General features: G+C 41.2%; 3 protein-coding genes across 3 annotated transcripts; all 3 read right to left on the bottom strand.

Annotated features, from left to right (window-relative positions):
* Window positions 1-34: 34 nt before the first annotated feature.
* pecr (peroxisomal trans-2-enoyl-CoA reductase) lies at window positions 35-6,410 on the bottom strand. The gene is made up of 8 exons (XM_062527320.1): window positions 6,254-6,410; window positions 5,850-5,983; window positions 5,587-5,752; window positions 3,173-3,254; window positions 2,846-2,942; window positions 2,323-2,433; window positions 1,969-2,080; window positions 35-500 (listed from the first exon to the last, which is right to left on the bottom strand). The coding sequence occupies exons 1-8, from the start codon at window positions 6,363-6,365 to the stop codon at window positions 418-420; spliced, it is 897 nt and encodes a 298-aa protein (XP_062383304.1). The 5' UTR covers window positions 6,366-6,410; the 3' UTR covers window positions 35-417.
* Window positions 6,411-7,834: 1,424 nt separating this feature from the next.
* rpl37a (ribosomal protein L37a) lies at window positions 7,835-10,227 on the bottom strand. Its single transcript, XM_062527333.1, has 4 exons — window positions 10,128-10,227; window positions 9,177-9,305; window positions 8,912-8,994; window positions 7,835-8,006 (listed from the first exon to the last, which is right to left on the bottom strand). The coding sequence occupies exons 1-4, from the start codon at window positions 10,128-10,130 to the stop codon at window positions 7,943-7,945; spliced, it is 279 nt and encodes a 92-aa protein (XP_062383317.1). The 5' UTR covers window positions 10,131-10,227; the 3' UTR covers window positions 7,835-7,942.
* Window positions 10,228-10,631: 404 nt separating this feature from the next.
* On the bottom strand, window positions 10,632-25,537 carry pfklb (phosphofructokinase, liver b). Its single transcript, XM_062527332.1, has 22 exons — window positions 25,293-25,537; window positions 24,174-24,247; window positions 23,914-23,991; window positions 22,277-22,466; window positions 21,119-21,284; window positions 20,520-20,564; window positions 19,848-19,956; window positions 19,137-19,232; window positions 18,382-18,474; window positions 16,704-16,829; window positions 16,299-16,363; window positions 16,111-16,174; window positions 15,785-15,931; window positions 14,959-15,029; window positions 14,707-14,794; window positions 14,280-14,432; window positions 13,701-13,865; window positions 13,395-13,456; window positions 12,538-12,649; window positions 12,248-12,347; window positions 11,987-12,092; window positions 10,632-11,651 (listed from the first exon to the last, which is right to left on the bottom strand). Exons 1-22 carry the CDS (start codon window positions 25,372-25,374, stop codon window positions 11,504-11,506), a joined length of 2,340 nt encoding a protein of 779 aa, XP_062383316.1. The 5' UTR covers window positions 25,375-25,537; the 3' UTR covers window positions 10,632-11,503.
* Between the last annotated feature and the right edge of the window lie 792 nt (window positions 25,538-26,329).

Below are 26,329 nucleotides of genomic sequence, written 5' to 3'. Positions count from 1 at the left end.
CATAAAAGTTTGAAGCATCACTTCACGTCTTGAAAACATTATCAAAGAGTCACCCATTTTTATTCACATATTAAATTGAGGGCGCAACAGAGGTTCATTACAATTTCAGAAATATTTACATTCAAAAATGGCATAAATTGTATTTTTAATGAGAGCAAACTGTAGATTAACAGTTCAAGTCAACCCACCCCCCACTTCTGTCCTTGCAATTGCCATTACAAAAACAACCTTTCAGTCATCAGTCCATCGTATTCAGGTTAAACGTACATAATCAATTCATGTTTTGTGAAAGGCACATTTACTGTACCCCTATCGGAGGGTGTATTATATGATCAGTCCAAGATCAAGGCACTGTTCCCACGCTTTCCCTTCCTGGTAGAGAGTCTGGCCCAAGCTTCCTGGAGTCCTTGTGCCTGGTCAAAGTTTGGATTTGGGACCCATAATCTCTCTCAGGGTGTCTGTGTTTTCGCCCTCAGGGGCCTCTGGCCAAGAACTGTGGTCTGGACAGAAAGTAGTAAAAAAAGCAGAGTGAAACCAGGACAGGGACAAATATGTTTTCTTACACAACTGTGCTGCACAATGCTGACAGAATGGTTTGGTTGCGTCGCATTCACCACACCACATGAAAGGGAAAAAAAAGAAATGTTGCAAAGAGAATTTCAGCAGAGGAAAAAGAGCCTTATATGAATAATAGTTAAACATTTTGAGATGGAATAGACACAGACTTACAAATTGGATGCTTTGGATTTAAGTGGGTGTGTTGCAAGCATACTGTATGCCCAGATGTAAACCGGCTCTCAAAGTTAAGGAGGGATTCTTTAAGGCTCCTTTCTCAAGGTACATCATCAAATACTGGCAAAAACCATTCCAATGTCTATGTTTCATTGTAAAATGATTGACACTGTGTAAAGTAAGTGAAGTTTGAATGGTATTCAAATCTTTGCCGCTAGGATCCTGATGAGAGTGCTGAAATATGAACCCATCACCCCCACTCTCCACTGGCTTCTCGTCTCTGTTAGAATTGAATACAAGGTCTCCCTTCTCATCCACCAGTACACCCACGGCAATGCCCCCTACCCAACTAAACTCGTAACAATCCCTCCGTTCCACTCACTCGAACCGCTTCCACAACCACAGGACCAAATTAAGGACAATGGGTGATCGGGCGTTCTGCTCCGCTGCCCCTGGTCTGTGGAATGCCCCCTCCCCAGACACTCCAGGGCTTCACAGTCTACAGATAGTTTTAAACAGGGACTTGAAACTTCTTTTTTTTTTTTTTTTTAAAGCATAGCAGTATTTGATGCTGATATTAACTTTGACGGCTGCAGCCTTTTATGATATCGAAATGTATACTTCTTTTATTGCTTTTTTTTTTTTATCGTGTAGCACTTTCAATTTCTTGAAAATGTAAAGTGTGTTACAAATAAAATGTATTATTATTTTTACAATTATTAAATAAGGATGTTTTTGGCACCATAATCTTGTGAAGGTGGGCGGCATTTAGTAATAAAGACAAGTATGTTCTTTTAGCGGGTGTTGTTAGCTAATGAATAAACTTTTATGTACAAGGTTTTGCTTAATGGTGCTATGTTGATTCTAGCAAATTAAACAAGCATGTATAAGTTAATTTATTGACATGGGAGAATGCAAGTGGTGCAGTCACTCACTACTTTTCTATAAACACCATATCTTTCTTCAGAAAAAATACAATATTCTGATTGTGTGTGAGTCATGTAAACGGCTTCTTCTAGCTGCCATAATCCGATTTTAAGTTCATATTCCGTTTACTAATACCCCAAATATCACTGCTGGAATTTGCCTCTTTCAACAGGAATAATAAGACATGTAAACACATTAGTCAGAAAAACTGACTCTGCAGGACTCAGTTCTACCAAGGAAGGATCCTAGAGAATCGTTGACTTTGAGAAACGTCCATAGTGTCCTAAAATGCATCTAAAGTGTAATCACCTGGAATTTCCCACATGGAGTGGTAAAGACTTTGTCCAGCATCGACTTTCAGGGTTTCTCCTGAAATGTATGAGGCAGCCGGGGACAGAAGGAAGCACACAGCTGGCGAAATCTGTATGAAAAGACATCAGAAAAACACAATGAAACTATGACTTCTTGAAACTGGCATTAATGATCACCTAAGTAAAAAGTTAGAATGATAGTGGGATAGTGGGCAATTCTTGCATTGTACATTTCAGATGCATTCAAGCCTTCAAGAATCCAGGAACACTATGTCTACAAAAGTAGAGAAGTACATAAGGGGGCCATGGGCTGGCTTCAGTATTGCTGCATGCTCTAACTCAGTGCACTCACCTCCTCTGGGACTCCTAATCTTTTGGCTGGGCTGAAAGGTATGGACATTTTGAACAGCGTTGGGCCAAAGTCTTTGTAGTTTTCCACTGCCGTTTTGGAGATGATGGTCCCCTGTTTTTTTTTTTGGTTTTTTTTGTAAAAACGACACATCAATGGGTAGATTTGTTAGGGGGGGGGGGAGTGGAATTTTGGAGTTACTTTCTCAAGAACCTGTGAGCTAACTAAGACATAAACTATTAGCACACACAAAAACAATCTTGCATGCTGGTGTATTTTGGTGATATGCAATAAAAGCTGACCACAAGACAGCATGCTGAGTAGCACTAGTGGCTTGTAAAAACTGACACGCGTCTTTAAACCCTCTCCACATGACTATACCAGCAAAATGAATTGGAGAACACAATAAAAACAAACTACCTACAAAGAGATATCTGCAAAGTCTAAACCCCGCGCTAACATAAGAAACTGAAAATATGACTTGCTGCGATACATTGGTAGACACATTCAAGACACAGCATCTTACCGGAGCAACCGAGTTAACCCTGACCCCGTTGGCAGCCCACTCGATGGCCAGGGTTTTAGTCAGGTTGTCCACTGCTGCCCGGGCTGCTCCTGTGTGCCTTTGGAAGAGAGCATTAAGGGAGACGCAGCTATTACAATATCGCCAAGAGGATGAAACAGCTATTAATTGAAAGGAAACTGGTGGAGAGACATTTGATTTAATAAATGACATGAAGTATTAACGTTTGTGCATTTATAGAACAGTTATTCACATTGTCTTAGCAGTTATTAACAGTGTCTTACATCTTAGTAAATGTAGAACCTGGAGGGGGAAGGGTTTTATACTTACGCCATGCCAGGAAAACCTTTCCACATGTCAGCAATAATGTTGACGATTACACCTCCGTGATCCTTCATCCAAGCACTGTAGACTATGAACACAAAAAAAAAAGAATGTTTTTTCTTCAATATTGCCATTCTGCCTTCTCCATCAAATCAAATCTCTATAAAAGGAATCCAATCCCTGACCTACTGGTTGGGCATACAATTATTTTGAAATCATTTTCAACGTATGTCACTTTTATGGCAAAAGTTCACATCCAGGATACAGAATTATGTATAACACAAGCAATGGTTACAGTTCTGCAGCTACCAGCACAAAGGCCTGCGCCCACCGAACACGACATTCAGCGGTGTGGGCTTGATGTGCAGGAGTTTAGAACACGCACTGTGCGTAGGGAACCAACATACTTAATAAATATAAGTAGCTTTACTTCAAACGGCTTTTCATTCTTCCGAGCGTTTACAATGTTAAAATGCAGTAACATGTTACAAGCAATGATGATATGGGTCCTCTCAATCTCCACCACGCAGCAGATCTAATTTGAATGTTAAGCTACTCCATTTAATTGGGAACACATCTTCAGCACTGTGTGTTATCTCCCCTTCTGTTCTCCACCTACACTAATGACAAGAGATCTCACCATCACTCTGCCAAAGTACTGAAGTATGCAGATGATACCGCCATCATTGGCCTCATTAGTGACAATGACGAGTCCCAGTACCACAAGGAGGTGAAAAGGGCTACGGACTGGTGTGCTGCAAACAAGCTCCACCTTAACGCCTCAAAAAACAAAGAAATGATTGTGGACATGAGAAGGTGGCCTAACACCAAAGCCACATCTATTATATGTGAACAGCTTATAATCTTGACTGACTCCTTCCCATTTTTTGGCTCACACCATGAACCATAATTTGACACGGGACATTAACACCACCCACCTTATCAAAAAGGCAAATCAGAGACTACTTCCTAAGACAACTGAACAAGTTTCATGTCAACAAAACCCTTTAGGCTGGCGCCCACCAGACACGAAGGCTACACGGCGCGCTGCGACAAGAAAAAAATGAGAACTCCATTGTTTTTACCGGAGAAAAGTCCACTGGAAACGTCTGCCGCGCAGCAGCCGCACAGGGATGGAAAACTGTTCTAAAATCCTGCGCGTCAAGCCCACGCCGCTGAACGGCGTGTCCGGTGGGCGCCGGCCTTTTTGGTGCTCTTCTACAAAGCCAACATTGAAAGCATCATCTCATCTTCAACCACCGTCTGGTATGGGAGCTCTGACAGTGGCACCAAGAGGAAATTAGAGAGAGTTGTCACCAAAGCTTCCAACATCACTGGTTGTGACCTTCCATCAGTTCACTCTCTGTATGCTGAACGCTATTCTGGAAGACGATATAGATCTCTGAAGACTGGAACAACGCACTTCAACAACAGCTTCTACCCTTCAGTAATTACACTCCTGAAGATTTGCAACTTTACATACTATTCATTTATAGTACCCCCGGACTGAGTTACAAGAAATACCACCAACATTGCATGGCAATTAAAGTTAAAGAGGAGATGCAGAGGTCAGGGGTCAAGGTCGAGGTCAAGGAGATGGGATCTGGAGTGTTGGCTGCTGGGTCTGCTTATTTGGACATGTCATATCGTAAGTATAATGCTATTACTCTCCCCTCATGAAACATAAGCTACCCTATACCTTCATCCAGTTCTCTCACTTCATAATTGTCTTATTACACATTAGCCTAATATTCTCCTAATATTGTTTTTACTAAAAAAAATTTAACACAACAGGTGACTATCCGGGTGACCTTGCAGCCTCACTCATTGCATTGCAATTATTGCTAAAATCATTTTACTTTATCTTTTTTGTTGTTTGTTGACTCCTATCTCATTTCCATTTGCCTTAAACAGTCAATAATGTTCTACATAAGAGGATGATCGCCTAAGTTTAAATACAGGATTCCACTGCATATCTAGTTGATACAGTACTTCAATAATTTGTTTCCCTTAAACTAAACATTTACGTGAGGCACATGATACGCATTCAACTCAGACAGGTGGCTACGAGGCTCTTCACTTTCAGAACATGTCTAGATAGCATCATCATGTCATGACATGCTTCCATTTCTAAAGCAATGAAGGCCTTATACCAACTTAATATCATATCATTGATGGAACAAACAGTGCTAAAATTTGTTTATTAGCCATAACCTATTTGAATGGAGCTGTCAAAAAGGTCTTTATGTAGACTCAATGTCCTAATGTGACAGCATCAAACTGCATGTAAGTTACTTGTGTATTCTGAAGTCATGTGAGACAATCTTTAAATGAGCAAATGATGACATTTCTACAGTGATGAAGATGCATCATTACTGCAGTGTATGCTGATTGTGGCATCCATGCATTCTGCAACTAACCTTCTTTACAGCAAAGGAATGTCCCATTGAGATTTGTGTCAATCACTGCCTTCCAGCCTTTAGCAGTCATATTAGCAACAGGGCTAGTAAACTGTCCACCACCATTATTAACCAAGAAATCAATCTTTCCATGGAGCTTCAGGACTGAGGCCACCATGGTCTGAACCTGTCAACAAAGACATGACCAGAACATGTTTTCTGACCCAGAAGAAATCACAACCTCAAGTGAACATGAAAAATACAAAAGATCAATTCTCACTCACCTCTTGCTCATCACGAATGTTGCATTGAACCGGGGTAACTTTTGCCGGGCTGGATGGTGGAATCTTCTCTGTCAGTTCCTGAGCGGCCGCTTGCAGTCGCTCCAATTTGCGTGAAGATATAACTACACTGCAGCCTAGCGAAATATACAGGGAACGTTCCCTATGAATTTACTTTAACGTGATACGGTTATTTTAAAAATATGTACAATGCGTATTTCAACCTCAAATGTATATGTTTTCACTTGAAATGTCCTACCTGCAGACTTGGATGAAAACACTGACTGAACTTTGAGCTTGAACTAACTCTGCAATGCTTACTTAGATGCATTGCTCAGTGGGGTAAAGTTCACTGTGGCTAGAAAACGAAATGTCTCTTGAAAGACAATGAACAGCTAAGTACTCACCCAATTCAAGTAACTCAGACGTTATAGCTTTCCCAATACCCGTTCCACCTCCTGTCACAATAGCGACTTTGTGATTGAAAAGTCCAGCTTTGAAAACACTGCAGGCTGCCATGTTGGTCTAGCAGAGTATCATCGCTTGGTCACGTGACAGGCGCACCAATACAGTGCCGCCAAAGATTCCGCCTACAACCAGGAGATGCCATAGCCTGGTCCTATCTTTACCCAGTCTATCTATGATGCCAGAGCCATGGAGAGAGAATCTTAGGCTCTGGGTGATGCATTTCGGTACATGCAGAGTTCAAGTGTTAATTTCTAAATCCGAATACCTTCATATGCAAAAAAATCATAGGTTCTCAATTTGGATTACAATAAAAATCCTAAATCTTTGCATACATCAGGGCAAAAAACTAATGCAAATAAAACTTGACCACACTAATCCAGCGAGTTTCCACTTAAATTTGGTTGTCAAGGTTATGTTGGTACAAAAAGGTCTGGTTTTACCTAGCTCAAGCTGCTTCATTGTACATGCTCCAGGGAGCGCTTTGGTGAGAGCATTGAGCGCAACCTCATTGCACAAGCCAGAGCCATCTAGGGCTCGGAGTCTGGCACAAGATAGCAGAAAGCAGAATCCCTGATGGCACAAAATAGGATCAGAACTCTCTTACATGACATCTCCCTTAAAAACATTAAGCGTTAGGACATTTTGATCATTCTCATGACAATCATATTGAAATGAATCGAGGCAATTACTTTTTCCCCTCAGAGTTGTACTACTAGAAAGAAAGGTATCCGACTGAACCATGTGACTTCAGTAAACAAGAGTAGATCACTACTGTCCAAAAGAATGCTGGAACAATTGACACAAATGTGGCATGTCTCATACCATGGGGGGGAAACTACATCAAACTACTGGAATGATACTATACCAAAAAATATATTGCATACCTTTGCAATCAAACATGTTCAGCAAGCAGACTTAAATGTAAAAGCCAGATCCAGAATGAACATTACAAACATCAGTAAAACTTTGTTACATTTCAACTGGTCCCACAGAAATATCTAACTCGTAAGACTATAGTCAAAGCTACATTACAAGTCTACAAGGTCAACGGTAGTTAAATGATTTAGCAAAGTAAAGGCCTGCCCACAAATCAAAATCAATTTTAAGATTCCTATTACATGATGTACATAAGATATGCATGCATATCCATAAATCCAGATAAAATATCGATGTCAATCTGGAAGAATGACTAGTCATAATTCAGTTATGGAAACTGTAGATATCCGAAATGTATATTTTGCAGGATTTAGCATTCTAGCAAGAGGTCAACAATGTATAAAACAAATCCATACTTGTCTTAAGACATGAAAATGGTTTGACATATGCATGTAGCTTACTAGAGAAAATCACTGCTGCCATCACGTCATTGTCTAGCCACATTCAGAACCCAGCGCCTTTTACAACACATCCAAATGTACGCAGCACTTAAGTCATGCCGAAGGTTTAGTGTGCCGATACTAGAATCCTGCCAGTACTCTGAAGCTTTCAACACAAATCAAGAAATTCAAACAGAGGCAAAACCAGCTCAAGACTAGTTTATTGTGGGATGTTCCATTTGACCACGGCATATACGTAAAGTCCCAAGACATGGAGATTTTTTATCTGTACAAAACACACAGAGTCCCAATTTACTGGTCCTTCATCTCCCTCAGTCTCTTGATGGCGGACTTCACTGTGACGGCTGACGTTGTGCTGAAAGAAAAAGAAAATTAGTTATTAGGTGACAGTTCTGTACAAACAGAAACAAACACTTTGGAAGAAAACTGACATAAAAGGACACTACAGCAACAAGCATCACACTTCTAGTGCCTGAAGAGGTATGAGATATGGATTCATTCACAAGGGCTTCCATGCAACCCTTCCATTTGTGAAGCCTGCAGCCTCCCCAAACACTCATACTGCTGTACGTATAAGATGTAAGCCATTCAACAGAAGCAGTCGATTCAATCATGAGGAATAAAAACTATTAGGGTGGATAGTCAGAAGCAATTGTCAATTACATAGTGAACAGAACAATAATAATCAAAACTGACTGGTAGGGCTTCTTCCGCAACCTTTTCTGCATCGAGACTTGCAGGTACACCATGACGATAAACATAACTTGATCCTACTTGTGAGACCATATTCCACCTGGGTTGCTTCAACATGCATGCATTAAACCATGAATGAACAGATTCCATTGCTTCTCAAAAGTCCTGCTGCTTTAAGTCACTATGCGTTCTTTGACGGACAACAGCAGCAACGTGTATCCCAGTGCATGTTCAATCTGTCATAAACTCATAAATGCTTTAACATAATGTCTATGAAATCAAACCATTAAAGATGGATTAGTCAATGTGCAATTCAAACACAACTGTCCACAAGTGAGCAAACTAGGTTGCCTCTTCAACAATACAAACAGCACATCTAACTTCACTTTTGCAACACACCACAACACACAGCTGACACAGAAAGCCACACCATTCCATGGCTGCAGCTGTCAACCCCACTGTTTACTACATAATCATGAAGCAAATCAGTGTAATTCTGTCTTTACTACCATAAGAGTAGGGCACTGACACCACGATATGCCAACATCAGTTCAAAACACAACTTACTTGTATGTCCAGGCACCACCAGCAACGGTCTTCATGCAGGACCCACAATGCCAGATGCCAACAGCCCTCCTCTTCATCTTGGTCTGCAAGGTAATGGTTCAGAGGTCAATAAGACAGGTCATGACTTCAATCAAACAGAGTTCTCATTCCTCATCATGTGCATTCTATGACCAAAAGACGGGAAATCTCATGGAAACCTAGATGGCAGAGTACTTGGTGGTCAAACAGGACTGTGCTTGTATCAGATTGGCTCCTCTCCACTCACCTTTCCACAGAAAGAGCAGGTATACTTGGCGTGTTGGCTGATTTCAATCTTTTTCACCATCTTCCTGAGGGAGGCCCCGTAACGGGTGCCATACTTCCCCACAATTCCCACCTTCTTGGTGCGTTTGGCCTGCAGAATTACAAAAACACAAAGATCAGGCAATGTCTCAAAACAAAAACGTACATTATAATTACACATACAACACGTCCATTCACCTGTACTCATTGCACCAACTTCCTCGTGTTTACAATAGCAACTTTCCAATGACTTAGAAACTGATCCAAAACTACAACAGCATCAACATGTTTAGCATCACGCAACTTAGCTAACGTCAGCTGGCCAATTTAGCGGCACTTCTCAAAACAAGCTACTTGACAAGTAAATGTAAAACTATATCTAAAACCAGTAATGACCAACAATACAAAACACATTGTGAATCGTAACTATTTAGCTGACGATTCCGGGGTAGTCATTTCTCTATCAGAATGGTAGCACTGGGCGGACGGAAGCTAGCATGAAACAAGGCTAACATTAACCAATGACAAGCCAGCTAAATGCAAGCTGGCTCATGTACTAAGAATAATGTCAGCCTACAGTTAGTTACCTTTAATACAATACTAAACACGTTCCACACAACATACGTTATTATAAGACTATACACATCAGAGGATAAAATGAACACTACAGTGGCGTTAGTTAGCCGGTTAATGCCAATAGCACATCAAATCACTTGGTACGAGAATCTACTAGCCACCATGATTACCTAGCAGTTGTTTTCGACCGACGTCGTAAACACACACAAAATGGGACATATTTTCACAAATACTCATTACACTTTATAGGGCATAATGTTGTGTACATAAAAAGGACTTTGGATGTAATATACAGTTTGTGCAAGCTGAGGATTCATTAGATGGACATTCAAAAATCCAAGGCTGGATTCTCACTCACCATTACAGCAGAAGAGGTGCGGATCCAAAAGAGGGCATACAGAGGGCGCGTGCGCAATTTACTGGTTTGAGAAGCACGGGATTCTGGGACAGTGGAGGACTTTTCACCGAGACGTCTTATTTCTCTGCAAGGCTCAACGAATTTGCTTATTAATTCTGAATAATTGTATAGTAAAAATACTACTATCAAGAGTAAGTGCAAAAAAAATGTAAATATGAGAATTATCTCCTTGGACCGGAGTAGGCTAACTGAATAACAGGAGTATCTAGATAGCCATTTAAAAGAAAAGATAATTTTAAAATAAAATAAAATAAAATAAAATAAAAATACGTTTACACTGACAACTAACATGTGCATTAAACATAAGCTATTTAGCTATTCTGTGAATCCAGTCACATACATGTGGGGTTGCAAGTAGAAGGCTAACATGTAATCTAGACGCTCCTTTTAACTGATGGACATTCAAATAGGCTATGACCTCAGAATCAATACACAGACAAACTGTTCATGTCAAAGTACATTATTTATTTAATGTATTTCATTAAGGAAGACATTTTTTTTTCTTAGGGTTGGGTAGGGAAGAATACAGAGTCATTGGAGCACAACAAAAGGATCCAAGTGCTCTTAGAAAAAAAAAGGATCCAAGTACTCCAAGACAAGAATTTAACAAAATGCTTAAAAATCTGTTTTTTTTTTTATTTCTTATAAAACAGTAGCCTGTAGGATGGAATGACCTGGACTGCATGGGCGTAATGAATCCCCCAAAAAATGCTTTGCCACTACAAGTGACGTTCTGTTTGGTGAAGTTCACAAAGCTGATTTAAATGTGTTTGTGATTCAAAGACTAGTAGTAGCCTAATTAAATCAAACTGACTCAATATATCAATCACATGGAATACAAACTGGTCAAATATGTTTTTGACTCAGCATCAGTAAGCAATTAAATAATACTTGAAATCTGTCCTTTAGTAAGTTGTAACAGTCTTTGATGGACGGGTGCAATATCATTGCATAATGTGTCAGTAACAAGTTTAGAGTAAGTAACTAACATTTAAAACAAAGGCACAGTGGAACTTAAACAAGGACATAATACTTCATTCCATTACCCTAATACATTAAATCAATACTCCTACTATACAAACACAAACTCCTACATACAGTAAACTATATCAACCGTCAAACAGATTGTCAAATGGCTTTCAAAAAGCATTCTGTATAGTGGAATATGCAGACTGCTACACATTTTAAAAGATTCTTCTCTTCATGCAAAAGGGACTATTATGATGAACATCAGAAGGAATAGCCTACATTCTGGTTTGGGATGGCAGTCTGAGAAACACAACAACTAGCATTCAAAGCACAAAGGAGCATTGCTTCTAAAAGCCGGTCTCCATGCTCAGTGTCCGTCGTGTCACGTGTTCTATCTCCCCAGTCTGATATTCCTCGAAGCTGGTCTGGTACTTGGCTAACATCTTCAGCATCAGACGCAGGTTCAGCCACCACTGCTCCTTGGGCATTCTATGCCTATGGGAGAAGAGTCAAAACGGTCAAAATATACTCAACAGCAATCCCATAATCTGTCAATAATAATACAAAAAATGAATCACTTGGTTTTGAATATTTGATACAACGAATTACACATCAGCTGAATACAACTGAATTCTACTCCCACTCTAATGCACACAAAATACTTCAGTTCTGATTATCTTTGAACATTTTACAATTTAAAAATGGCCTGGATCTTGGACAGTTGATTAATGATCTACTTATTTGTTCTGGCACATTTGGTCAAAAAGCATGTGGCCTAAATTGCCAGCCATTAGTTAGACAGAGGGTTGGACAGGAGAGTGGATACTCACTCAAAGTCAGTGTGGCTTTTCAGTTCAGTTACGGGACTGAAGGACATCACCTTCCTGTTCATTCCAATTACGCAAGCAGACTCAGCAGTATTTGCAAACACGCGCCCTGGGAAAGAGGCGATGCAAACAAACAAAACAATGCATTTCATTAAAAGTCACTCATGCTAAAACACATGGACCATTGTTGTCCTGTCTGCACCATTATAAGCTCAGGCGATACCATGTTTACCCTTTTGAGAGTATGTAATTGCACTACCCTACCTTGCCTGTTGGTGTCTCTCATCTTCTCTGTAAGCCATTGGACAGACTTCACACCAAGCTTGGTGCCAAAATTTCTATCAAACGGAGTCGGAACCCCACCCTATGAATAAAGTAACAAAACAAAAAAGCCATTAGAGTGAGATTCCTTAACCAGCACTGGTGACGTTTCTAGAATGAGATGCAAATATTCTTCAAGTATAGATGACTACCACATCCTTGGCAGATGGAGGAAACCATATTTCATTAATTATTTACTAACACTACATTTCAGGGAACACACTTAGTCTTACCTGCTGTAAATGTCCCAATACATTGACCCTACAATCAAAGATACCCTTCCCCTCAGCAGAATACAAGTTGAAGATGAAGTCTGTGGAGTAGTGGCCATTACATTTCTCATTCCTGGAAAGAAGACCGCAAAACATTTGCTGACACCAGGAGTGGTTGGTACAAAACGCACATCTAGGAGAGTTCATCATCGGCACCAGGATATATTCTTTGAGCAGTTTTTCTTTAACAACGAAACGGGTATGTGCATGGGTTTTCAAATTATAAATCAGATCATTAAATTCCTTGTTGTTTAATATATCATAAGGACACTGCACTGCTGTATTTTATCTCAATATTTTTGGTTTTGCAAAGTTTCTTTGATTCTGCTAACAGGTTAGAACTGATTCATAACTTTCTCTCAAAGTTATTTACAAACAAGACATTTCATGAGAATTATATGATACAGTAGGAGCACACTTCACTCTTTATTGTTTAGGAGTGCTGGACCAAACTTATAAGTGATTGGAAAGGAGACCACACCTTGCATACAACAATTCTTTATTTATATAAGGTTCGGCCTTTCATCCTTTCTGAAACTGAGTGATTAATAACAATAATCATTCTCAATGAGCTTTTTTTCATGTTTTTATGTGCTTAAGTAGCTTGCTGAGTATAGCTGCCACTGCGATAAATGGGCATAGCAATCAATCACTCTCTCCAATTGTTTATAGACGACACACATGCTTTTACAATATGATTTGGACTGAGGAACTTGCCAGTGTAAATTTGGATCTGTAGGCTAAATCTGAACATGTTGTGAGGAAATGCTCCCTCATACCTAAGGTACAGTAAATGTTCTAATTTAAACAATAAATACCTTAGCACCAAGCCCCTCTGGATGTCATTCTTCATCTTGTCTGTAAGATGCTCCACATTCATCTGTAAACACAATTTTACACAATGAACAGAAAAACTTAAAACTGAGATATAGAAACAGACATGGATGGTTTTGTCAATGCCACAATACAATAGAGTACATCGTCCTGTCACAGAAGTATTTCTCCAATGCTCAAAGCTAGATTTAGTGACCATGACCAGTCGTTATTTCCCAATTCAGGGCCAATCACTGTCCAGCCAATCAAGGTTGGAAATAAACAAAAAGGCATAAAAGAGTGCTACTGACCTTCAGGTCATGAATGTTAAATTTCTCCTCATAAATATAAGCTGCATCAGCTCCCACGGCGATGCCTGTGGTGGTTGCCAGGTAACCGCAGTATCCTCCCATTGTCTCTACGATGAAGACTCGACGCTTGGTTCCCGTGGCAGACTGCTTTATTTTGTCACAGCTCTGTGGACAGAAGATGCTGTCTAAATTAGCTTCGAACAAATGTGGATTGATATCATTAGAAACAAGCTGAGAGGAATGCAATGGTAATGTTGATGTAAAACAACTATGAAACCTTGCCGGGCATTTGTAACAACAGTTTTAGAACAACAGCTAGAGCAGCCAAGCAGCTACAGCACTACACTCTGGGGGCATCTTTAAAGTCATCTAGCTGTTGGCTGGAGACAGGGGGCATCTTTAAAGTCATCTAGCTGTTGGAGTAACTCAAGCTAGTTAGCTAGTTTCATTTTTTTCATACTGATAGTATTCCGTGACCTTGTGAAACAGAGATCTATATGAAAAAAATGTTTTCCTTCGATGAAAATACTGCATAAATGTGGAAATACAAGGCCCTGTCCACATGACCTTTGACCTTACTTCCATGGCAGCGTTGACGGCGGTGTCAGCTCCGAGGCTGAAGTCAGTCCCTGGCACGTTGTTGCTGATGGTGGCCGGGATCACACACATGGGAATGCAGAGCTCGTCATAGCGACTACGAGCCTCAACCAGCTGCAGGACCCCCTCATAAGCCTGAGAGGAACACACACACACACACACACACACACACACACACACACACACACACACAGGAAGGAAGTGACATTAGGCAAAAATTATGTAAACAGATGTTGGCCTAGTAATTTAGTATTTTAGTCACAAGGAATTCAGAAAAGAAAGTTTACAGTTTACTTTATGCTGTAATATTTACATATTACTATGTACAAACAGATACACATAGACACAAAATGAATGATAGAGGACATTTAATTAGTGGCTTAAATATTTAGTAGGATTCAAATCCAACCTCAAATCCTCCAATGACGATCAGGGACTGAATGCCATATTTTTGCATGTTTGCAATAATTTTCTCCATGCAGGAGTTTGGAAGTGTGCTGTGGACATAATGTTAAAAAAAAGATACCATGTTATGACAGTGAACAGTAGATAGTAACAGTGCAGCTGAGTATAGCTAACAGTACTCATACTTTACTGTGGTAGGCTACAATAACAACCAAATGCAAGAAAACAATCCTTTCAGTGCTAGTTGTGTCACTACCGTTTGGTTCCCAGGAGTGATCCTCCTTGGCCTGTCCAGCCAGCTACATCATGCCAGTGCATCTCACATACCTGAAACACCAGGAGCAAGTCAATCTTATGTGATTATGTGACGCCATTTTCAAAATCTCTGAAATGAGGCAAACCGCAACCCAAAATCACATTGCGTATAATTGAAAGTCTGTCATCGAAGATAATACTGACTTGGTCTAATGAATGACTGATACATTTTGTTGCCACCACTAAGCTAGCTAGACTATGACAAAGGAATGTGATCTATTACACAGTCTTTAGAAATAAACAATTCAAATAAAGATCATCTTCAAACAGTCTTCTTAAGCACAACAGACAGACAGAGAGTTATCCAGCGTAGTTATCCAGGGGTGTCTCAGGTGTGAAAATGTACAGATTGATAGGCATCATACATGACAAGCCCATTATAAAATATCAGATATCTAGCACATCTTGCATATCTGACACCCAAGGTAGCTTTGGGGCTATGCACCGAGCTCTTCTTATTAGGTTACTAAAATGAGCTGTTATTGCTTATTGTACTGTAACTGACCCTAGGCAGATGGGTTGGGCCCTTGAGTCGTGGATCTGTCCGAGGTTTCTTCCTACAGTACATGTATCTCCAATTCTAGGGATTTTTTCCTCGCCCCTATTACTCATGGGCCCTCTCTGAATGTTTACACTTTGTAAAGCGCCATAAGTGAAATTGAATTGAAAATTGAATTGAATTATTCAACAAAAGTAAGGACAAAAACGGCTTCCCATTCTATGTCTGCTTTACATGTAAAAGGTGCAAAGAGGCGATGGGGACGTACACCATCTTTTGAAAGACCCTCGAAGCCATCGTGGACGGCGTAGACGCGATGTCCCTGGGCAAGGCCGACTCTCACCGCCGAACGCACCACTGCGTTCATGCCAGCTGCTGGTGCGCCCACGTTAAGGATGGCCATTGAGAAATTACTCTGAAGAGAGGATGACAGGAGAGCAAGAAGCACATGTAAAGAGACACGTAGAGAGAGGGCGGGGGGGACAGTCAGACACAAGATGAGATTAAAACTATAATTCCTAAAACACTTATACTTAATCCTATGAAAAGCCATGATACCAAAAAAAGAAAGAAATCAGGCAGAAATCTGATTACTTTGGACTGCGCAGGTTTCTGGTGTGCCAAAAGCCTGTATGTATTCCAGTTGTTTTCAAAGCTCCTGTAACGCAAAGCATTCTCAGTCAAGTCATGATTTAATCAACTATCATTGTTCAAACAATCTATTGATGATTACACTCCACTCAAATAATCTTCATTTACAGTAATTCAAAATGGTGACTTACTTTCCCCGTAGCTGAATTGCTTCATCAAAGCGTTTCTCATTCATGGCTTTCTGCACTTCCTTTGTCTAAACACCAACAAATAAAACATAAGATAAGACTAGTCCTCCACTTGAAGACACACACATTTACACTGAATAGCACTGAATTCCTTTCCCTTTCAGCGGTCACACATTTGAGGAAGATCGTGTTTATGTTAAACAATGTAAAATAAAACCAAGGGAGACAAGTAAACATTCTCTGCCTTTCTGCACATTTATATGCCTTCATCAAAAGAAACTTGAACCTCTCAACAGCCAAAGAACATGCTTGGAAACAAGCGCAAAAGACTGTAATGCCACTGCTTTCAAGTGGACTACTACATTATTATGCTGCCAAAGACAAGGAAATAGAGGGGTGTGTAATCACCATGTTGACACACTCCATGAGGGGCAGGCGCGTGGCTTGGTTGCCCGACAGGCCAATCACACAGGCAGGTGTCTCCGGAGTGGCCTCCAGCAGGGCCACCACTGCCTCCACCCCCATCTTACTGCTCTGCAGGAGGGAGAGACCGACGGATGGATGGATGAAGAGATGGAGAAATAAGAAGAAACAGAGAGAGAGAAAAAGAGAGAGAAACACACACAAAGAGAGAGGGGGGAGTTAAGTTTCGGAAGAGACAGACGGATGGATGGAGAGATAGAGTTAAGAAGAAACAGAGAGAGAGAGAGAGAGAGAGAGACAGAGGGAGAGAATTACAGAGGAGAGAGGGGGATTGATTATTTTTTACATACAACATAGATTTCCATTTCTCACCCATTGCTATACTTTTACCAGCATTTTAAACATATCTGTATGGTTAAAGTAATTCTTTGTAAATATTGTTGTTGTTGTTGTTGTTTTTGTTTTAACACTCGCTCATTTAAACTGAGAGGGAAAGATGAGGAAAGAGGAGAGTCGGTGGAAAAGAGAGTGAGGTCAGACTCATAAAAGTAGTACAAACAGAGATTAAGTATCATTTATTTCTTGTTATTTTGAATCTGACACCACAGGCAACCTTTGAAAGCCATGGTGCTATTCAGGAGCTATGCCCCTGCTCTACTGTTGATCCCTATGGTCCAACATGCCCCTGAAAATAACTTCTCAAGGCTGTTCCAGAACTGAATGTAACCGGCGTCTATCTACGCCATAATAGTACAGCTTTGTCCGAATGCCCGCCTCGCTGCATCACTCGTGGGGCATGAGATAGAATAAACCACACCCAGTGACATCTGAGACAGGTCTTTGCTTCAACCGTGCCTCATTCGTTTCAAAGGCCACACTAAAAGCACAAGCACTATGAAAACTATGCTTCTCATGCTGGGCATGCTGACAGATCAGCTGACTCCTGATCTGTTGAACCTTTTCTCTCGTACAGTATGCAGAGTACATGACTAAAACTAAATGACTTTGAGTGCAAAAAAAGATACAGCTTTCAGATTTTACCAACAACCTTCCACAGTCAACTAATACATAGTCACATACATTGCACTCTGTATGGTATGACTTCACTTCAGAGAGAATTTTCTGCAAATTCTAGCCTGGGTGTTCCCATGCTGCCTTGCGCGCGATTTGATTCACGCTGCTAAGGCAGCCCGGAAACTACCGCTCTAATTTTTGCCTCAGATAGGGGACCAATCACAGAACAGGAGGGAAAGCAAGACGATGATGAGCTATGCACAGATGCATTTGATAGACATCCGTGGCGCCCAATGAATGCATCTGGGCATTTTTTCAAATACGAGAAAATGGTTTGGTTGGTTGCCAGACCACGTCTCATTGAGAAGTGATAGGCGCTAGCCAGGCTATGCAAATTCTCTCTGGCCCCTGAAATCACTGCTATCTATTCATTATTTTCTTTAAAGAGTGTTGGAAATAAGGCACAGATTTTTAGGAACTCTAGGAATCCTTCAAAGGTTCTGATGAGCTTTCTGATAAAATGCTCGTTGTGTGTAGATGTTTCCATCCATCAGCTGCAAACAGACCTTTATTCTCACCTGGTGTGTGTGAACCTGCCCTGACCCTAGACTGATTGACCTTTCAACCCTGACCTTCCTGTGACACTCACCAGCACCCGGTCAAAGGCGGAGGGAGTGCCCCCCCTCTGCACGTGTCCCAGAACCGTCACCCGGGTGTCGAAGCCCAGCCGCTTCACCACCAGCTGACGGCCAAGAGGGAAGGAGGTTAGATCACAAAAGAACACACATGTGTGGGCAGAGCAGACATACATAACACACACACAGCCACACTCACATCCATACATGGATCAGAGATCATGGATCATCACCCACATCCACACACACATCCACACACACACACACACACACACACACACACACACACACACAGCCATACATACACACACACACACACACACACACACACACACAGCCAGCCAGCCAGCCAGCCAGCCAGCCAGCCACACATACACACACATACACACAAACACACACACACACAGATCAAAGAGCATCACACACACACACACACACACACACACACACACACACACACACACACACACACACACACACACACTAGAGAGAGGGGGAGACTGAGAGAGACACCCACATACCACCCATCTGCTAATTCTAAAAATAAACACACTGGGTGAAAACACACACATGTCCCCACACACACACACACACACACACACACACACACACACACACACACACACACACTGATATAACATACAGATATGCAGTCCCACAATGCCAACTGGATGCCACTCCACCCTCAACCTACACATGTGGCCCCCTCTCCCACACGCTAGGCTATACATAGCAACAGAGACCAGTAGAACGGCGGGCATAGTCTTACATCTTTCACATAGTCAGAGGCAATGCGCTGGCCATGTTTATCAATTGCCCCCTCTGCCATGATCACTATGTTGAGCCTGGAACCTTTGCTTCGACTCTACAGAACAGGGAAGAAGACGAGGCAGCTTCAAGAAAACACTCAGTGCTGTAGTATCATTGCCAGTTGCCACACGTTCACATCTGTAGCATCACTAAATATAACAGAATACTCAGAATAGGAAGTGTACAGTATACATTTTATGAAAAAAAAAAGAATCTCACAGGGTCTACTAAGAAGCTGCAAGGACTCTAAGTATAATCATGAGCGGTTTAGAAGAGGAAGTAATAAGAGAAGTAACAGATGCATGCTACCATGTCACACTATGCATGCATATGCTATGCATTAATCACAGAGCAGTGCAGTGATGCTAACTCTTCCTATAGTTCCTTATCCATGGAGACACTGAGGGCCCTCATTTAAAAACTGGGCAAGGTGCAAAGTCAGTCGCTGAGCAAAGTGTATCGTGCAAGAACTACATCCATCCCTTAGGATGTGCTTAGGATCTTGGTCATGGCATTAAATCAGCAAATTAAATTTGTATAGTGATTAAAATGAGCTTTAGTAAAACTTTAGACTTTGCACTTTGCCCGTCATTTAAATTAGGGCCCTGGATCTCCAGGCCCAACCCCACCCAACGCTATCCAACCCCACACCACCCCACTCTGGTCTCACCTCTCCCAGGCGCTCACACATGTGGTCCTCCCAGCCATCCTCTGGCGGAGCCTCGGGGATGAAGAGCCAGTCAGCCCCAGAGGCCAGTGCAGACACCAGGGCAAGGTACCTGCAGCACACCACACCACCACAGGACCAGCGTCCCCATTACAGTAGGCCTTGCTTTACTGGACTGGGCAACTAACCACTACCAGCTAACATAGACCTCTGAAGTTCACTAACAAAAATGACCCGAAGGCTGCCATCTTTGCTCATATCAGGTACAATCTTTTCCCATAAGGACATCTGGATCTCCATATATGGGTAAAGATGGTAGCTTTGGGTAATATTTGTAGGCGAACTTCAGAGGTCTGGCATTCAACTGGACATAACCGCAATGCAAAACAAACTTTGCAAATGATACCCAATGGCATGCAAGTAACTTTAAGATAACAAACTGTGTTCTATTACAGTAAAGGGTTATATAGTGTTGAATCAAGTCCTGATCATCTCCACCGTGTTTCAAATCATTGTTACTGGTATCAAATGTAGTATACCGATATACAGTATATACCACATTTATATTGACTTTAAAAAGAAGATACATTATATTTCAAAGCCTTATTGTGGTCTTATCTAAAATGTAGTGTCAGTTCTGAATGAGTCTAAACAGATGTACTACAGAAGGCTTACCCACAGTGACGACCCATCACTTCCAGAATGAATGTACGCTGATGGCTACATGCAGAAGGACACAAATAGGGAAATGAAAAGCAGAATAGTGGAACTTGTCCTTTAGAAGAAATTGCATCACAACATGCTACATTTCTACTTGGATGCCATGTTAAATCACAATTTGAGCCATGGAAACACAGGGCATCAAGACACGGGGCTTCATGCCCTAGCACCTTAAATAAGCAATGCTATCATACGCCATCACACTATCATAGTATGTCGTACTTCATATGCAGACATGCACAAGATTACATTACTGATGACTGATAACTGAACACTCCTGTAACAACATACTTGACTGTTTCTATATAGGTCCTCAGTAGAACATCTGCCACTATTACCAAACACTATCACTACACACTGCTATCTGTTACCAAAGAGGTACTCCGTGCAGCTAAGAAAGGAACATGGTATTACATCCTTCGAAAGGCATCCACGACATGCTGGAGCAGCCTTTGAACTTCTAGTCTTTCTCTCTCTCTCTCTCTCTCTCTCTATGTGATATCTACACTGTTGTGTGATTAAAATAAAGCCCTGCAGTTATGATAACCTCTGACCTTTGCGCAGTAGTGGAGATGGCATCGATGATCTCCATGATCCTGTGCAGGGCTGAGTCGGCGCCAATAGTCATGTCCGTCCCACAGAAGTCGTTGTCGATTGACCCGACCAGACCCACAATGTTCAGGTGCGTGTACTGCTGGGCCAAGGAGCCAGTGATTCTCCCTGATGTGGAGAGAGAGTAAGAGAGGGAGAGAGAATCAGATGAAAGAAGAAACAGACACATAGCAAACAGGGGATGTAATCAAGATTAAAAGCCAAATATTAAATATTAGAAATAATAAATGTAAATAATAATTATTCTTTTTTTGTTTTGTTTAATTAAACATCATCACCACGGCCACACACAATTGTAGGAACTGGCTTGCTAGCCTTTATTTTCCTGTATGCGAATCATCAGTAGCTGTATCCAATGCCAAATTCTGTGTTGGTCACTTTAAAAATCTCGCAGAGCCCCAAGAGGAAAGTGGGCCTGGCATGAGTGGACCAGACAGGGTCTCCTATTGAGGTTGAGTCATGAGGGCCATTGAGGCGTGAATTCCTCCCCGAACCAGACAGAGGGCTCTGCTAACGAACTCCTCTCATGCACACTAAAAAGACAAGACACATCTATTAGGCTGTCGTTCTCATTAAATCTAGATTAAAAGCGTATATTTTAACATTGTGGCCTGGACTCAAATCATAACCATAATACCCATGTAGGCTGAGGTGTAATATGGTTGGGAATGTTTGCTCAATTCTTTCTTGCATTGATTATTTTTTATTATTGTTATCATTATTTCTATTTTATTTTATTTTATTCTATTTTACTTGTTGATTGCATGTTTTATCTTATTTTACATTATTATTTTGTTTGTAAAGTGTATTGAGACTATGTTGCATGGTGGTGATACAGCACTATAAACAATACATTGATTGATTGGTTTGATTGATTAATCCTCTTCTTCTTGTGTTCCATAGAAAAAGGACATCATTACTTTTTTGAGATGATTATCTAGATTATTTGTCTTCATGCAAGCCTGACTAGATTTGAATCATTCAGTGATTAAATGTGATTACCATGTTCCATAATGCCTTTGAATATGAATTCGGAGATATCAGAATTGGGATTGTTTGCACCATTGCCATTTAGTTAGGTTCAACTGGATTTGCCGTACCCTCTTTGACCAGCTGTTCCAGTAGGTCGCTCCACTCGGTGCGGAAGATGTTGGCGCCCGTGAGGCTGCCGTCCCCGCCGCACACACACAGATTGGTGATGCCCCGCTGGACCAAGTGGAAGGCCGCCGCCAGGCGCCCCTCCCGGTCGGTGAAGGCCTTGCAGCGGGCACTGCCAATCACAGTGCCACCCTAGAAAGCAGAGAGCAGATCAACGCATTTAATCCACTGAAATGCAACTATATCTCTATCTGTGCATATTTCTATTACATTGCAACTTTTCATAAAAGTCATTTTTTAAAACTGAACTTCTAATGTTCCTTGCAATGTCTCACAATGTTAGCATTCAGTGCAGACCCCTTAGCTGGTATATGTTACAGTGGCTAAAGCTATTAAACATCCATCTCATAACAGCTTATGCTCGCACGGTGACTTAAGATATTAAACATCTATCTTAAAAGAGCTTATGCTCGCTCAGAATTTTGAGTCACCACAATGTGACAGAGGCTCCATGCACTGTCCATAGTTCATAGGGAGGATATAAGGGACAGGGGATATCAGTATCCTGCAGCACAAAACTAACTCCTACAGACCTTCTCATGCCTGCAATGGTGGCCATGCAAATATGTCATACTTGGATAGATATAATGGATACACAGGTCAATATGATACCCTCCGGTAGTGGACCACAGCACTGGCATAGTAATAGTGAAATGACAACATGACACATGACAGTCATGGAAACGGTCAATTCCCTTTGTCAATGTCCTATCTGTGAGAGAATTCAGTGTGTAGGCTAAAGACAGGTAATCTTTCCAGATTAAAATCCCTCACCTCACTACAGTGTTAATCTGACAGTGCCCCTTTAAACATGGCTGTCACTCATATCTGAGATGAACCACTGTACTGCTAACTCACTTGGCCAGTATGAAGTAGTGCTCAAACACACAAGGCAATATTGTGCTATTGTTATGAAATTCCATAATCTCCAAACATTGTTTAGCATGTGTGGTATCTATGAACCCAGAACATTTTGTACCACTAAAAAAAAAACCAATGATTGTCAGAAAAGTAATTTGGAGGAAAGATATCAGATGACCTAACTGGCACAGTTTGGTTTTGGATAGGATATCTGTTTGATGTGAAAACATCTCAAATCTCAAGGACAAGGACTTTTCTGTAGTTGTGCCCTAGTTCTGTTGCCCTGTGGAGGTGACCTAGTCTGGGTGCACCCTGATCAATATGCGAGTACATCTGAACTTGTCTGCTGATTCATCTGGTCACCCTCCCATGCAAGACCATTTCCTAATCTCCAAAAAACCCTGGAATCAATCACAACCATTTATCCAGCGTGGGATAGGCTTTTATACAATGACAGACAGCTGGAAGGGTGGTTGACACCGCTTTGTACGCAAACAATGGCTGCTTTGATGGCATTAGTATAAAATCATTTAAACCTGTTGTTTACCAGAAAGATGTGTTCGCTGTACTTCTGAATGGATTCAGCAAGAGTTTAATGTACAGTATTTTTTTTGCTGCTGGTTACGTCCCTTGGAAACTATAAGTGGACTGAGAGTGTTCAGACCAATTTTCAATTGAGGGTCAGTCTGGTTTTAGCCAGGCTTGTGGTGACCCTTACCAGTTGAATGATGTTTGTCACACTTTGCCAGTTGGCAAGTTTGATGTGGTCCCCTCCATCCACAAGTCCTTGGTAGCCCTAGAACATAACATTGCAACAGAGCATACCGGTCAATAGGTTCCTTTAGACACTGAGTTTGGGAATCCAGCACACACCATTCTCATATGATTATGCAACAAAATAAAACAAAGCAAATATGCCACAATGATGTGCATGTGAGTCTACTATCTATGAAGGACTAGACAGATATTGATCTGTACCTCATAGATCAGATAGACTTTGGCTCCTACATATACGCCCATCCGAACGACAGCACGAACAGCTGCATTCATACCTGCAGATGAGAGCAGACAGGTTGGCCAGGTGGAAACTGAGTAGACTGCTGAACCCCAAATAAATGTTTAATTATTTGATGGCTTGCTCAGCAATCCAAAACAGGGTGGTGTTATGGGGAATAGGCAGTGCTCTGGGGACATTTGTAGAGCCAAAAGCAGCCGAAACTAAATGAAAACATTCATGAGGCATCCTTTGTTGATGAATGAGAGATCAAATAACAGCGTGAATGCAACATGCAGAATGGTCAAACTCAAATTACAATCAAACCTCCGAACTGAAATAGGCTATTAAACTTTAGGCTAAATCTTCAATTAGATACAACCGAAAATGTAATTTATCAGCTTAAAACAGAACCAGCCTATATGCTATGTCAAGAAGTCACTGCTTTCCACGTTGTAATTTAGATAAACATTTTAGGCCTATCAAATTATGTTTAGCAAGCTATAGGCATGCTGGGGAAATTGGATGACTATTCAACGTTCGGATACACGCCCATAGGCTGATTTCTGTATAGCCTACGTGACAGACTATGAATAAGTTACGTAATACACCAGCCTCTTAGAGATGCTCATCATACATGCACATTGCTCTAATCTGGTAGGCTATGCACATTTTGGGGATATGCACTGTGATGATGAGAGAAAGCACACTAAAAAGGACATTGAAAGCGAAACAAAACCAAGAAACATTGCTTGGGTAAACTGACAGTTTGAAATACTTGTATCTCAGTTTGTGCTGTTGTTAATACCTTTGGAGCCTATTATTTCATGCATTCTGTCACGATAAGACATATAATTAAAATAATATAAGCAAATAGCCTACTCGACTAATGCGCAGTTTATAAAGTGCACGCTACATGCATGTCTGTCGTGCACTGTATTTTAAAAGCCATGTGTCTTGCTCTCGATATGCAGTGATTTCTGTTCTCATTTAGGCTACAAAGCATGACACAACTTATGCAGGACAATCATTAACCTGACTCACTAGACGAGCTAAAAATACAATTAGACCACAGTTCGAGACGGAGCAGCACCGCTAGCTACCTTGCGCATCTCCACCGCTCGTCAAAACGGCGATGGCTTTCCCAGCGCCAGACATCCGCAGCTTCTCAAAATCCACCAACATGTTGACTGTTCAGGGATGGACTATTCAAAGTTGATCAAATAAGCCAAATCTACAGCAAAACAGAAAGCAAGTGTTAACCGACAAACGGCCAGTGGCACTGACACACTAATACTTTTTGTTGACAGCCGTCCAATGACCTCTCTCAGCACACACTGTGCTGCAAACGCTCCGTGGAGACGCAAGGCTCCGCCCCTGACAGGCTACTGGAAGACTCCATCCACTGTACAGAAGCGCAACAATGCAGTGTCAAGGCTGCGGTTAACTGTGGGTTACCATTATGAAATCTGACAGTATGATTTGATACTTTCACTCAGAAGCTTGCTTAACTATGCCTGGACCAACAGGCAGTCATATAAAATAGGTAGCCTCATCAGACTAATGTGGAATTTTGAACTGAAAAGTTCCATGAAAACTTAGCTACTATTATGGGCCTTAGTACGAATTCACACCAAAATGATGATCTCTAAAGCTTGAAAGGTGACTTCCAGCATTGATAATAACTTTGACAACCTGCTAGGAGTGTGGCACCTTAGAGCAGTAGTTCTCAAACTTTTCACAATGAGTACCACCTCAGAGAACAATTGGCTCTCCAAGTACCACTATTATGACCAGCATTAAAACATGGTAGCGTAGACTAGTTTAAATTGAACAATTATGATTATATGATCAATTATTATCACTAATGATTATATTATCTCCATGAAAAAAACATCTTGGAGACTGCCAAAGTACCACAACAGAGAGTTTGAGTTCCACCAGTGGTACCTGTACCACAGTTTGAGAACCACACACACATAGCCTAAAATGTGGATTCCACAAGACACATGACATCCATTTCATCCCTTGATCTCACAGATTAAGACCACTTAGGCCCTCATTGAAGGTTAGTTATTATTCAAGTTTATATAAACAATCCCCCCCTTCAAAGTGTTGGCTATCTATAGCATGAGGCCAT

Source organism: Sardina pilchardus, chromosome 23 (genome assembly GCF_963854185.1).
Source record: "Sardina pilchardus chromosome 23, fSarPil1.1, whole genome shotgun sequence".
NCBI lineage: Eukaryota > Metazoa > Chordata > Actinopteri > Clupeiformes > Clupeidae > Sardina > Sardina pilchardus.
The sequence above is the reverse complement of the archived record's forward strand: the minus strand, read 5'-3'. Positions and strand labels throughout refer to the sequence as shown.